The sequence below is a fragment of the Pseudophryne corroboree genome, chromosome 8 (genome assembly GCF_028390025.1).
Source record: "Pseudophryne corroboree isolate aPseCor3 chromosome 8, aPseCor3.hap2, whole genome shotgun sequence".
Lineage (NCBI taxonomy): Eukaryota > Metazoa > Chordata > Amphibia > Anura > Myobatrachidae > Pseudophryne > Pseudophryne corroboree.
Window position 1 is genome coordinate 410881020 of NC_086451.1, and position 14208 is coordinate 410895227.

General features: G+C 47.5%; 1 protein-coding gene across 1 annotated transcript in view; it reads left to right on the forward strand.

Annotated features, from left to right (window-relative positions):
* The first annotated feature begins 220 nt into the window (after nt 1–220).
* The window catches only part of LOC134949345 (gap junction delta-2 protein-like), a 38308-nt gene continuing 24320 nt past the window's right edge, over nt 221–14208 (forward strand). Inside the window, exon 1 of the mRNA XM_063937851.1 lies at nt 221–1015. Coding sequence (XP_063793921.1) covers nt 945–1015 — 71 coding nt within the window. The 5' untranslated portion in view covers nt 221–944. The remainder of the gene's footprint in view (nt 1016–14208) is intronic.

A 14208-nucleotide genomic window follows, 5' to 3' on the forward strand; every position in this document is an offset into this window, starting at 1 on the left:
AAATCTCCTCCCATCCAATAGAGAAAGAGTCATTTATCCGGATTAACCGAGACATCAGCATGTGGTAGAGAGACAGATTTAGAGAGAGAGAGAAAGAGAGTGCATGTGTGGGAGAAAGTGACAGAGAGAGATCACACTGTAGAAGATTCTGAGGGGGAGGGATCTACAAAGAGTGAGGGGGAGACAAAGAGAACAGAGGCAGGGGGAGGGCAGAGAAAGGTAGAAGACAGAGGGATGCAATGACACACGGAGAGGAGGGGAGACAGCAGGTAGTCTCAGGGAATGAATGGGGGGCAGGCGGCTGGAAGGTGAGAGAAGCAGAGGAGATGGCAGGAAGAGAGAGATAACCTGGAATTGATGCTAATCACTGGCACAAAGGGATCTAATCTGGACCAGCAGCTGTTTCAGCACTGGACAGCGACCTGTCTAAGGAAGGTGGAGACAGAGAGTTGTAAGCAAGGGGGCAGCATAGACACGCATGAACAGAGGGGGGTTCCTCAGGCAAGCGAAGGCAGTACTGTTATTTCCCAAACGGAACAGGTGCTCGCTAAGGGTTAACTGCTACAACAACGGACCATTGTCATTCATTATTCTTGGATAGCTATTGATTTTAGACTGAGGGCTACATCTTGAGGAAGAGGAGGTCGTTTTTCGGAGTAACAGGACTGTTATCAGCCATATCCTGGGGTACAAGACTGGTGACAGGGAAATGTTACCTGCCCAATATCGAAGGTTTGGGGTGAGCTGAGGACACACTTGGGGCAGAGAGGAGGAGGAGGAGGGGAGTTCTGGTTCTCCCCGTCCCCCGCTGATGATGTTGCCAAGGAGTGATCGGTAAAATTAGGAGGAGGAGACCGGTAGTAGGGAAAAGTGGTTGGAGAGGGGGGCCGGCTCGTTCCTCTCCGGTGTCCGAACTGAGCACGGCGGGGCAAGAGGTGGACGTGATGGGCGAGTGGACCATCCTGGAGCGCCTGCTGGAGGCTGCAGTTCAGCAGCACTCCACCATGATAGGGAGGTAAGAAGATGGACTGTAACAGAGGGGTGGGCTGAGGCCCATGGGGATAAAACATGAAAAAATTACATTCCAAGGAGACGCAAGCATGCACACAGCACACCATACGAGCCTGAAGTAATGCTGATCCATACCACCTTAAATACTCTGTGACAGGGGCCTACCATACTCTGTATCACACTGAGGCAATGCAGTTGTCCTCACACCACTGTAGATGGAAGATAGGTTAAGGAGTGGGTGTGGTGGGTGATGTGTGTGTGTGTGTGTGTGTGTGTGTGTGTGTGTGTGTGTGTGTGTGTGTGTGAACTTTGCATACAGTCAGCTTAGTAAAGCATTGCTGTCACAGAATGATGTACCTATGTTTATATATTTTCATTTATTTATGTTGCAAAAAAAAGAGTCATTGTTCATTGTAAGCAGCAGACTCTGGAAATGAAATAGTTAAAAGCAATGAATATGATCCATACAGCCCTACAGGGCTGCACTGACAATCAGAACCCTGCAAAATGTATTTTTCACAATGCACATTTCAATGCCCAACCTGACAGGCACTTGCAAAGATAAATTGGCACCAAAATCACTTCAGTTTACTAATCCTACAAAACAGAAATATCTCTATGAATGTACTAGGTGTGTCTGATATCATTCTCACTATTTACTATATGCTGTGTGTTGCTAGGTTACTGTATAAGTGCTAGTGTAACCATACAAACCAGCCACAGCATGATGTATGGACACTACACTGTATGCGCATGTACACACTTTAATTGCAACCCCATAAAGATCACTTGTTCCCCGCAGTGTTTTCCTTCTCTCTGTCTGAAATGTCAATTTTTTTTTGGCTCCTCCGTAACCCTGTATAGTCCTCATGCTTTGATATACTCTTTTGGTTTTTAATTAACGTCTGCCTCTGATTCAAATATTTTCTTCCATCAAATTAGCAGAGATGAGACCGTGTATTGTACTAAATATGTCTATATTTAGAACATGGCAACTCTAGTTTTGATCATTTAAGGTCCAGTATATGGCTGACTCACTGTACAAGGTGGTGGTGTCTACAGTACTGTACGCTATTCCTTCTGGTCAGATGTGCAAAGTGGTTTCTTTTCCTTTCTGGTGATGTGATAATGTGGTTACATTCTGGAACGGCTTATGGTCATTAGGTCAACCGCTATTGGTCGACATGGGAATGGTTGACATGAGTTTTTTTTTTAAAAACATAAATTTTTTGAACTTTTTCATACTTTACGAACCACGTGGACTACGATTGGGAATAGTAACCTTGCCCGAAGCGAGCCATGCGAGGGGACACGGTGCACTAATTGGGGTTCCCCGTCATATTACGAAGAAAACGACACCAAAAAAAGTTTAAAAATAATAATGTCGACCTAATGCATGTCGACCAATAGTGGTCGACCTAATGACTGTCGACCTAATGACCCATACCCACTGGAACTGCTCCAGTATTGCTGTGCGTTGTCTTTTTTTGTTGTGGTCAAGAACTGTCCTTCCTGGACTAATGGTAAAGACTTTTGGGGGTCATTCCGAGTTGATCGCTCGCTAGCAGTTTTTAGCAGCCATGCAGAAGCTATGCCGCCTCCCACTCCCAGTGTATTTTAGCTTAGCAGAAGTGCGAACGAAAGGATCAGAGCGGCTACAAAATAATTTTGTGCAGTTTCAGAGTAGCTCAATACCTACTCAGCGCTTGCGATCACTTCAGACTGTTCAGTTCCTGTTTTGACGTCACAAACACGCCCTGCGTTCGCCCAGCCACGCCTGTGTTTTTCCTGGCACGCCTGCATTTTTTTCGAACACTCCCAGCTAGCAATCAACTTGGAATGACCCCCTTTGTTTCCTGTCATCCTGTAGCTGCACCTCTGGGTCCCATTTTTCTCCTGTGTTTTCTTGCAGCTCAGCCAGGTGTCGGTATACTTTCCTTTTCTTTCTAGTCATTCTGAATTAGAATGTTTTCTGTCCAGTATACCTTAAAGCTAAAGTAAACCATTCCTATCAGTCTCTACATCATTGGAAATGATCTAAAATCTAAAATAAATGGGCTAAAATCTAATATTCCAACCAGTTTTCATTATTGAAGGCAGTTAATTCAGGGCCCGATTCAGACCTGATCGCTTTTGTGTGAAATCACACAGCAGCCGATTATCGAACATCTGCACATGCATATGCACCGCAATGCACAGGTGCAATGTCAAACAGAGACAGAATGGTGCGAAAATTTCGATCGCTAAGCGTATGTAAGGTCATTGACAGGAAACGGATGTTTGTGGGTGGTAACTGACCATTTCCTGGGAGGGTCAGGAAAACGCAGGCGTTCCCAAGGGTTTTCTGGGCGGGTGTGTGACGTCAGCTTCGGCCCCGATCAACCCGTTTGTATCGCACTGCAGGAGTAAGTCCTGGCCTACGCACAGACTGGAAAAAATCATTCGATGGTGAGTGAGTTGCGAACGGATTTGCAGATGTACGCTGTCTGGCGAAATTTTCGCACGGCGTACGCATGCATTTGCACACTTGAACAGGGCTGGTTTTCACTCTCTATGGTGGGCGGCGACTATCTAATCGCAGACCACTGCAAAACCACCAGTTTTTGACCCAGTTTTGCTAATAGAGCATCCTACAACTGTGGCACAGCATGCTGGGATGTGTAGTTCTACAGAACCTGGATGGGCGGATATTGAATACCGCTGCTGTACTAGCTGCAAAATATACATATCCAAAAAGCGCATATTTTCGCTTTTGTTCTGCAGCTGAATTAGCACTCCCTCTCTATTCTTTGCCTCTGTGAGTATGTATAGCACACTAAGGGCCTAATACATTAAGGACTGCATAAGCAGAACGGGTCCTGCAATCACATCGCAAGGATGCAAACGCCTTGACCTGATTGACGGGCAAAGGCGTTTATGGGGAGGGAGGGGCGGCCCAGCGTTGGGGAAAACCAAGGGCGTGTCACCCCCTGTTTTCCGGGAGTGGCGAGGCCAAGGACTGCGTCATGCACACAGTTACCTTGGCCCTGCAAGCCGCACTGCGACTTCAAGTCTGAGTTAGCTGCTGTTGCAGATGAACATCACGACCGATGGCCGCAGTGTTTATCACAGATGCGATCGCATTGCAAATGCAGGAAGGAGGTGGTATGCACCTCCTCCTGCATTTGCAAAGCTGTTGCAAGCAGCTTTGCAATTGCAATCCTTACTAAATTGGGCCCCAAGTCTGCCCAACTGATGTACCAGAAAAGAGTTCAGGGGCTGTTCACAGCTCTGGTCCTCAAATCAGAGAGCAATGGCATCAATTAATCCTTTTTATCACAATGATCATGCTCACCCTTCCTTATTAATCACATAACTGCTTTTCACCCTCATTAGTGCAGGGCCTGCACGAGGCTAAGATCTTTAGATAAACCAAACTAAGGCCCAGATTTATCAAGTCTTGGAGAGTGATAAATTGCACGGTACTGACAGTTAGGAGCGGATTGATTGGTACTTTATCACAGTGCAATTTATCACTCTCCAAGGCTTGGTAAATATGGGCCTGTCATCTACGTAAGAGTGGAGGCAGCCATTTTGTGAACTGAACCAGTATGTAGCCAATCAAGGTGCTTGGAACCAAAGACATCAAAGAGGTCAGTGGCTGACTAATATTCATGCAGCCTGGCTCATATTCATGAATTACTGATTCCAGTGAATTCATTGTCTAATGTCTTAGTTAAGCCCACAAAATTAAATTCTCCATTGGGTTTAGGCAATATATAGACTTTAACAGAAGTTAGCACTGTATTATTTTGATAGCAGACCAGCAGTAGCAACATATGGTGTGAACGGTAGGTCCCAAACCTGCCAAGAAACAACCCTCTAGAATCATAGCTTGAAATGATGTTCATTAGCTGCACGGTCTTCCTGATATGTCCACGGTTACCTCACGAGAGGCACAGCTACAGCACTTTCCCATGTGAACATAATAAGATGTCTTATTTGTTGCCACTCTCATTGATCCTTGTTATTTGCACAGCTTATACTGTATACTGGGGGTCATTCCGAGTTGATCGCTAGCTGCCGTTGTTTGCAGCGCAGCTATCAGGCTAAAAATCTTAATTTCTGCGCATGCGTATGGACCGCAATGCGCACGCGCGACGTACGGGTACAAAGGCCTTTGTGGTTTTGCACAGGTTCTAGCAACATTTTCATTCGCACTGGCGGCCGCTAGAAGATTGACAGGAAAGGGGCGTTCCAGGGTGTCAACTGACCGTTTTCAGGGAGTGCTAAGAAAAATGCAGACGTGCAGGGGAAAACGCAGGCATGGCTGGGCGAACGCTGGGCGGGTGTGTGACGTCAAAAGCCAACCCACCAACGTTAGAATCAACGCACACGAAGAGTAAGTCCAGGGCTGGTCTTGTTTTGCACAAAATGTTTTTGCAGGCGCTCTGCTGCACAGGTGTTCGCACTTCTGCAAAGCGAAAATACACTCCCCGGTGGGCGGAGACAATGCGTTTGCACGGCTGCTAAAAACTGCTAGCGAGCGAACAACTCGGAATGACCACCGTTGTTTGTCGCTGCACGGTTATTTACCACAGACTGTTCTACTGTCGATCTCTGAGCACAGTTAGTCTGACAAGATAACTTTATTTGTTATTGCTGCATATTCCCAGCATTTGCATATTACATACCCTAGAGCGATGTGCATCATCTACAGCAGTGACGGGAGTGGCGTTAGCGCATATTCCTGGGAAACTGACGAGGGGGGTGGGGGACAAAAGGTGCTGGCTTATACTAACAATAGCTTTTAGCTCATTAACACCTGGAAGGCACACGGCACCTCTTCCAAGCAGTGCGAGAAGTCTCACCACGTGATGGCACCAAGAGGGCTGAGGGTGGCCCAGTGAACGCTATTCCTGTTATTAACCTTTACAGAGAGACATGCGAACGGTTACCATTTAACAGATTTCCAAAAATATCTTTACTGATTTTCCTATACTCCGCCCTGTCGTCACTTTGTGTTGATCAGGTTCTTTAACAAATAAGAAATGTAAAAATAGAAATAAATGGTGCAGGTAAACCAACATAAAACAGAGAAAACATCTATTATTTATTGTTACATTATGATCATATAATATCCTGTTTACAAGGGACTCGGCTAATAATGGCGTTCCATAGGCATTTCCGATAATTCAGATGTCTTGTTCAATGGCAGAAGTGGTCCCTTCAATAAATAATACCCCTTTACCACTAGCTCTAAAAACACGGGTAAATGCGCGGGGGCGCACATTTAACTGAGTTTTTTTCTAGTGGAAACGGCCCCCCTGCAAATTCCCGGATCAAGTGATCCGGGAATCCTACCCGGGTAGCTTGCCGGGTTGAACACGTGTTCAACCCGGTAAGCTGTGTAGTGTGAACGGAAGCTGTGTCGATGCGAATCGGCTCCCGTTCACAGTGTATGGAAGGGCGGCGCTGGGAGATCATGTGATAATAAATATGTGATCATGTGATCTCCCAGCGCTGCCCCTGCCACGTCACTAGCAGCATCACCAACCCAGAAATATGCCGGGTTGGTGAGCGCAGTGGGAAAGGGGGCTGAGCACGGGCCACAGCCGGGTAACACCCGTGTCAGGCTCCCGGTTGTGACCCATACTCAGTAGTGGAAAAAGAGTATTAGTGATGTGTTCCTCCATTGATATGTAACAATGGGCACAAGCATGGGGCATGAAAGAGTCCTATGCATTTAGATCACAACAATGTTTACAGCTAAAGAGGCTGCACTGGGTTGTAGCCAGCTACAGTGGGGTATGGGTCATTAGGTGGACCACACTTAGGTCGACAGTTATTGGGTCGACGGAGTAACTAGATCGACATGGAAAAAGGTCGACATGAGGTTTTTTTTACTTTTTTTGGTGTTGTTTTGTTCGTAAAGTGACGGGGAACCACAATTAGTGCACCATGTCCCCTCGCATGGCTCGCTTCGCTCGCCATGCTTCGGGCAAGGTGCCTCGCTCCAGGTTATTATTCCCATCCGTAGTCCACGTGGATCGTAAACTATGAAAAAGTTAAAAAAAACGATTTAAAAAACATGAAAAACTCATGTCAACCTAGTACATGTCGACCTAGTGACCATGTTGACCAATGGAGGGCGACCTAATGACCGTATCCCCTACAGTGAAGGCCGGCTACAGTAAGCTCAGTGATGTTCACGCAAATATGGGCGATACAGAACTAGAAGTAGGAGACACTGTGCCTGATTCAGAGTTGAGCGTGCTGCCGATGTTGGAGGTAGTGGAGCAATGTTTAGCTACAGCGCATAAGCCTAAGTCCCACCGCGCATGTGTGCTGACTGTGTGCATGCAACGTTGCATGTTTGTCATTTCAGGGAGTAGTGTATTGAAAATGTATTGGGCGTTCCTGGTCAGTGACAGTGAGGTGTCTTAGCACACGCACGTAGATGGTCTCTGACTTGGGTGTGTTTCGGGAGTATCGCTACCGTAACGGAGAAAGTGGTTGTGTACACAGCCGCACACATAGGAGGCCATGGACAGATGGAGAAACTGTACCTGGCATGGGGGTGGTGCAAGTTACGATGGTGCGACCGATGTTGGCGTATAAAGAGCACCAATTGGTATTACTGCATGGGCGGGCGCTTCTCCATCCACCGCTGAATCATGCCCAGTATGCCTGTTTGCAGACCTATGTGTTGCACATAGCACAGGGTGGGTGAGACGCACTGATGCTAATCATGCCCACAGATGCAGTGGGATCTGGAGATGCATGCAGCTCGGCACATGGGGAACACACGCATTTCTTATTTGCAGAATTCTTTCAGCAAAGAATCCTGATTTATTTCCATTGCTGCATCAGGCCCCTGGTTTTTGGTGAGTAATGCGCTCTTTCAGATTGGTGACATTTCAGTTGTCCATAATGACGCCCTGGGGGGTACTAAGAAAGAAGAGAGGAACAAAAGCATAGTGACGACGGCCACTGCAAATAATCAAAATAATGACACTCGCCTAGAAAGAGACTTGCAATCGCCTCTTGACGGCGATACATTTGTGGGTCCACTAGGAAATAGTAAAATAGTCTTTATTGTACAATAAATGAATATATATATATATATATATATATATATATATATACATACAGACATACATATATACAATGCAGTGTGTTGCAAAAAGTGGCAATACTTCAAGATCACTTATCTGCAACATATCCTAATGGGTGAGAATATTGGGGGTCATTCTGAGTTGATCGTAGCTGTGCTAAATTTAGCACAGCTGTGATCATTCACACTGACATGCGGGGGGACGCCCAGCACAGGACTAGTCCGACCCGCATGTCAGTGCCACGTTCCCACCCCCCATCCCCGCAGAAGTGCAAAGGCATCGCACAGCGGCGATGCCTTTGCACTTCAAGAGTAGCTCCCGGCCAGCATAGCTTTAGCGTGCTGGCCGGGAGCTACTCATCGCTCCCCGGCCCGCAGCGGCTGCGCTTGATGTCACGCAGCCACTGCGGCCCACCCCCGTTCGGTCCGGCCACGCCTGCGTTGGCCGGACCGCTCCCACTAAACATTCTGCCCCCTCCCGCCCAGCGATCGCCTCTGCCTGTCAATCAGGCAGAGGCGATCGCAGCCCTGCTACTGTCTTCGGCTGTCTGGCACGCGCCGGCACACTATGGTGCCGGCGCATGCGCAGTAGGGACCCGTTTGCTCGGCTGCAACAAAAAGCAGTGAGCGAACGGGTCAGAATGACCCCCATTGTACTGATGTCGCAGAGGAAGCACTAAAGCTGGATACACACTATAAAAGATTATCTGTGCAATCTTTCTGGTTGGAGCGAAAATCTGGTAATATATGGGAGCAAATGACAGTCAACCAAAAATGGGCAAAAATGGTCATTTGGATAAATTGGTTAAATCAAATGGATTTAACCAATTAGTCTGAACATCCACTTTTGTCTGTTTTCCAGTGTTTTGTAGCAATTGTCATTTGCTCCCATACATTACCAGATTTTTTGTCAAAATAGAAAGATTGGACATATAGGTGGTAATTCCAAGTTGATCGCAGCAGGAATTTTGTTAGCAGTGGGGCAAAACCATGGGGGTCATTCCGAGTTGTTCGCTCGCAAGCGGATTTTAGCAGATTTGCTCATGCTAAGCCGCCGCCTACTGGGAGTGAATCTTAGCATCTTAAAATTGCGAACGATGTATTCGCAATATTGCGATTACACACCTCGTAGCAGTTTCTGAGTAGCTCCAGACTTACTCGGCATCTGCGATCAGTTCAGTGCTTGTCGTTCCTGGTTTGACGTCACAAACACACCCAGCGTTCGCCCAGACACTCCCCCGTTTCTCCGGCCACTCCTGCGTTTTTTCCGGAAACGGTAGCGTTTTCTCCCACACGCCCTTAAAACGGCCTGTTTCCGCCCAGTAACACCCACTTCCTGTCAATCACATTACGATCGCCAGAACGATGAAAAAGCCGTGAGTAAAATTCCTAACTGCATAGCAAATTTACTTGGCGCAGTCGCAGTGCGGACATTGCGCATGCGCATTAAGCGGAAAATCGCTGCGATGCGAAGATTTTTACCGAGCGAACAACTCGGAATGACCCCCCATGTGCACTGCAGGGGAGGCAGATTTAATATGTGCAGAGAGAGTTAGATTTGGGTGGGTTATTTTGTTTCTGTGCAGGGTAAATACTGGCTGCTTTATTTTTACACTGCAAATTAGATTGCAGATTGAACACAACCCACCCAAATCTAACTCTCTCTGCACATGTTATATCTGCCTCCCCTGCAGTGCACATGGTTTAGCCCAACTGCTAAAAAAAATTCCTGCTGCGATCAACTTGGAATTACCCCCATAATCTTATAGTGTGTATAGTCCTACCAGAAAGTGTATTTGTGTTAAAGGGGCCTACACACTTAAAGGGAATATCCAATTAGCCATGATAACCCGTTTTCACAGCAAAAAAATCCAAAACCCAATGAAAACACGGTTATCGCAGCTGTCCAATTACTCACATGCGATAATTCTCCATAGGGTTTATCACAAATTTCTCTTCACCTACTCTGAGCAGGTGAAAAAATAAGATTTTACTTACCGGTAAATCTATTTCTCGTAGTCCGTAGTGGATGCTGGGGACTCCGTAAGGACCATGGGGAATAGACGGGCTCCGCAGGAGACAGGGCACTTTAAGAAAGATTTAGGAATACTGGTGTGCACTGGCTCCTCTCTCTATGTCCCTCCTCCAGACCTCAGTTAAGGAAACTGTGCCCGGAAGAGCTGACAGTACAAGGGAAAGGATTTTGGAATCCAGGGTAAGACTCATACCAGCCACACCAATCACACCGTATAACTCATGATAAACTTACCCAGTTAACAGTATGAACAACAACAGAGCATCAGACAAACCTGAAGCAACCATAACATAACCCTTATTTAAGCAATAACTATATACAAGTATTGCAGAAGAAGTCCGCACTTGGGACGGGCGCCCAGCATCCACTACGGACTACGAGAAATAGATTTACCGGTAAGTAAAATCTTATTTTCTCTAACGTCCTAGTGGATGCTGGGGACTCCGTAAGGACCATGGGGATTATACCAAAGCTCCCAAACGGGCGGGAGAGTGCGGATGACTCTGCAGCACCGAATGAGCAAACACAAGGTCCTCCTCAGCCAGGGTATCAAACTTGTAGAACTTTGAAAAGGTGTTTGAACCTGACCAAGTAGCCGCTCGGCAAAGCTGTAATGCCGAGACCCCTCGGGCAGCCGCCCAAGTAGAGCCCACCTTCCTTGTGGAGTGGGCTTTTACTGATTTTGGAAGCGGCAATCCAGCCGCAGAATAAGCCTGCTGGATCGTGTTACAGATCCAGCGAGCAATAGTTTGCTTTGAAGCAGGAGCACCCAGCTTGTTGGATGCATACAGGATAAACAGCGACTCAGTTTTCCTGACTCTAGCCGTTCTGGCTACATAAACCTTCAAAGCCCTGACTACATCCAGTAACTCGGAATCCTCCAAGTCACGAGTAGCCACAGGCACCACAATAGGTTGGTTCATATGAAAAGATGACACCACATTTGGCAGAAATTGCGGACGAGTCCGCAATTCTGCCCTGTCCATATGGAAAACCAAATAGGGGCTTTTATGTGACAAAGCCGCCAATTCTGACACACGCCTAGCCAAAGCCAAGGCTAATAGCATGACCACCTTCCACGTGAGATATTTTAACTCCACGGTTTTAAGCGGCTCAAACCAGTGTGATTTCAGGAAACTCAACACCACGTAAAGATCCCAAGGTGCCACTGGATGCACAAACGGGGGCTGAATATGCAGCACTCCCTTTACAGACGTCTGAACTTCAGGTAGAGAAGCTAGTTCTTTTTAAAAGAAAATGGATAGGGCCGAAATCTTGACCTTAATGGACCCCAATTTTAGGCCCAAAGTCACTCCCGACTGTAGGAAGTGAAGGAAACGGCCCAGCTGGAATTCCTCTGTAGGGGCATTCCTGGCCTCACACCAAGCAACATATTTTCGCCATATACGGTGATAATGTTTAGCCGTCACGTCCTTCCTAGCCTTTATTAGCGTAGGAATAACCTCATCCGGAATCCCTTTTTCTACTAGGATCCGGCGTTCAACCGCCATGCCGTCAAACGCAGCCGCGGTAAGTCTTGGAACAGACAAGGTCCCTGCTGCAACAGATCCTGCCTTAGAGGCAGAGGCCATGGGTCCTCTGTGAGCATTTCTTGCAGCTCTGGTTGCCAAGTCCTTCTTGGCCAATCCGGAACAATGAGTATTGTTCTCACTCCTCTTTTCCTTATGATTCTCAGCACCTTGGGTTTGAAAGGAAGAGGAGGAAACACATAAACCGACTGGAACATCCACGGTGTCACCAGTGCGTCTACAACTATCGCCTGAGGGTCTCTTGACCTGGCGCAATACCTCTGTAGCTTTTTGTTGAGGCGGGATGCCATCATGTCCACCTGTGGCAGTTCCCACCGACCTGCAATCTGCGCGAAGACTTCTTGATGAAGTCCCCACTCTCCCGGGTGGAGGTCGTGCCTGCTGAGGAAGTCTGCTTCCCAGCTGTCCACTCCCGGAATGAACACTGCTGACAGTGCCCGTACGTGATTCTCCGCCCATCGAAGAATTCTGGTGGCTTCCGCCATCGCCATCCTGCTCCTTGTGCCGCCTTGGCGGTTTACATGAGCCACTGCGGTGATGTTGTCTGATTGAATCAGCACCGATTTATTGCGAAGCAGGGTCTCCGCTTGACTTAGGGCGTTGTATATGGCCCTTAGTTCCAGGATATTGATGTGAAGGCAAGTCTCCTGACTTGACCACAGCCCTTGGAAACTTCTTCCCTGAGTGACTGCCCCCCACCCTCGGAGGCTTGCATCCGTGGTCACCAGGAACCAGTCCTGAATGCCGAACCTGCAGCCATCGAGAAGGTGAGTACTCTGCAGCCACCACAGAAGAGACACCCTGGCCCTGGGGGATAGGGTGATCAGCCGATGCATCTGTAGATGCGATCCGGACCACTTGTCCAACAGATCCCATTGAAAAGGTCCTCGCATGGAACCTGCCGAAGGGAATGGCCTCGTATGACGCCACCATCTTTCCCAGGACTCTCGTGCAGTGATGCACCGACACCAGTTTTGGTTTTAAGAGGTCTCTGACCAGTGTCATGAGTTCCTGAGCCTTCTCCGTCGGGAGAAAAACCTTCTTCTGGTCTGTGTCCAGAATCATGCCCAGGAAGGGCAGACGCGTCGTAGGAATCAGCTGCGACTTTGGAATATTCAGAATCCAGCCGTGCTGTTGTAACACTTCCCGAGAGCGTGCTACACTAATCAGCAACTGCTCTCTGGACCTCGCCTTTATGAGGAGATCGTCCAAGTATGGGATAATTGTGACTCCTTGCTTTCGCAGGAGCACCATCATTATTGCCATTACCTTGGTAAATATTCTTGGTGCCGTGGACCGACCAAACGGCAACGTCTGGAATTGGTAAAGACAATCCTGTACCACAAATCTGAGGTACTCCTGATGAGGTGGATAAACGGGGACATGAAGGTAAGCATCCTTTATGTCCAGAGACACCATAAAATCCCCCTCCCTTGCGATGACCGCTCTGAGCGATTCCATCTTGAACTTGAACTTTTCAAGTATATGTTCAGGGATTTTAAATTCAATATGGGTCTGACCGAACCATCTGGTTTCGGGACTACAACATGGTCGAATAATAACCCCCTCCTTGTTGAAGGAGGGGAACCTTGACCACCACCTGTTGAAGATACAATTTGTGAATTGCAGTTAACCCTGTTTCCCTCTTGGGGGGGGGGGGAGCCGGCAGGGCCGTCAGTGAGGAGGCATCTTCTTAAAGTCCAGCTTGTATCCCTGAGACACAATATCTATTGCCCAGGGATCTAACTGGGAGTGAACCCACTTGTGGCTGAACTTACGAAAGCGTGCCCCCACCGGGCCTAGCTCCGCCTGTGGAGCCCCAGCGACATGCGGTGGATTTTCGTAGAGGCCGGGGAGGACTTCTGTTCCTGGGAACTAGCTGTGTTATGCAGCTGGTTTTCTCTGCTCCCGCCTCTGGCAAGAAAGGACGCACCTCGGACTTTCTTGTTTCTTTGTTCGAAAGGCTGCAATTGATAATGACGTGCTTTCCTAGGCTGTGCAGGAATATAAGGCAAAATATCAGAATTACCAGCTATAGCTGTGGAGACCAGGTCCGAGAACCCTTTTCCACACAATCCTCAGCCTTCCATATGCCACTTAAGTTGGCATCATCTGTCCATTGCATATTCTACAGGATACGTCAAGCAGAAATCGACATAGCTTTGCCTCTAGGACCCAGTATACTCATGTCTCTTTGGGCATGTTTTATGATATATATCACTTAAGACAGCATCTTTAATATATATATCTCTATATATATATCTCTATATATATATATATCTCTATATATATCTCTATATATATATATATATATATAGATACATACTAGGGTCTCAATTTCTGCTGATAAGGTACCTGTCCACGCCGCCACAGCGCTATAAACCCATGCCGACACAATCGCCGGTCTGAGTAGTGTACCAAAATGTGCACGCTATCTGCAGGATCCCTGAGAATAGCTAGGGCTACCTTTTGGGCAAACGTGACACCCTAGGGGAAGATTCCTATCACATCCTGGC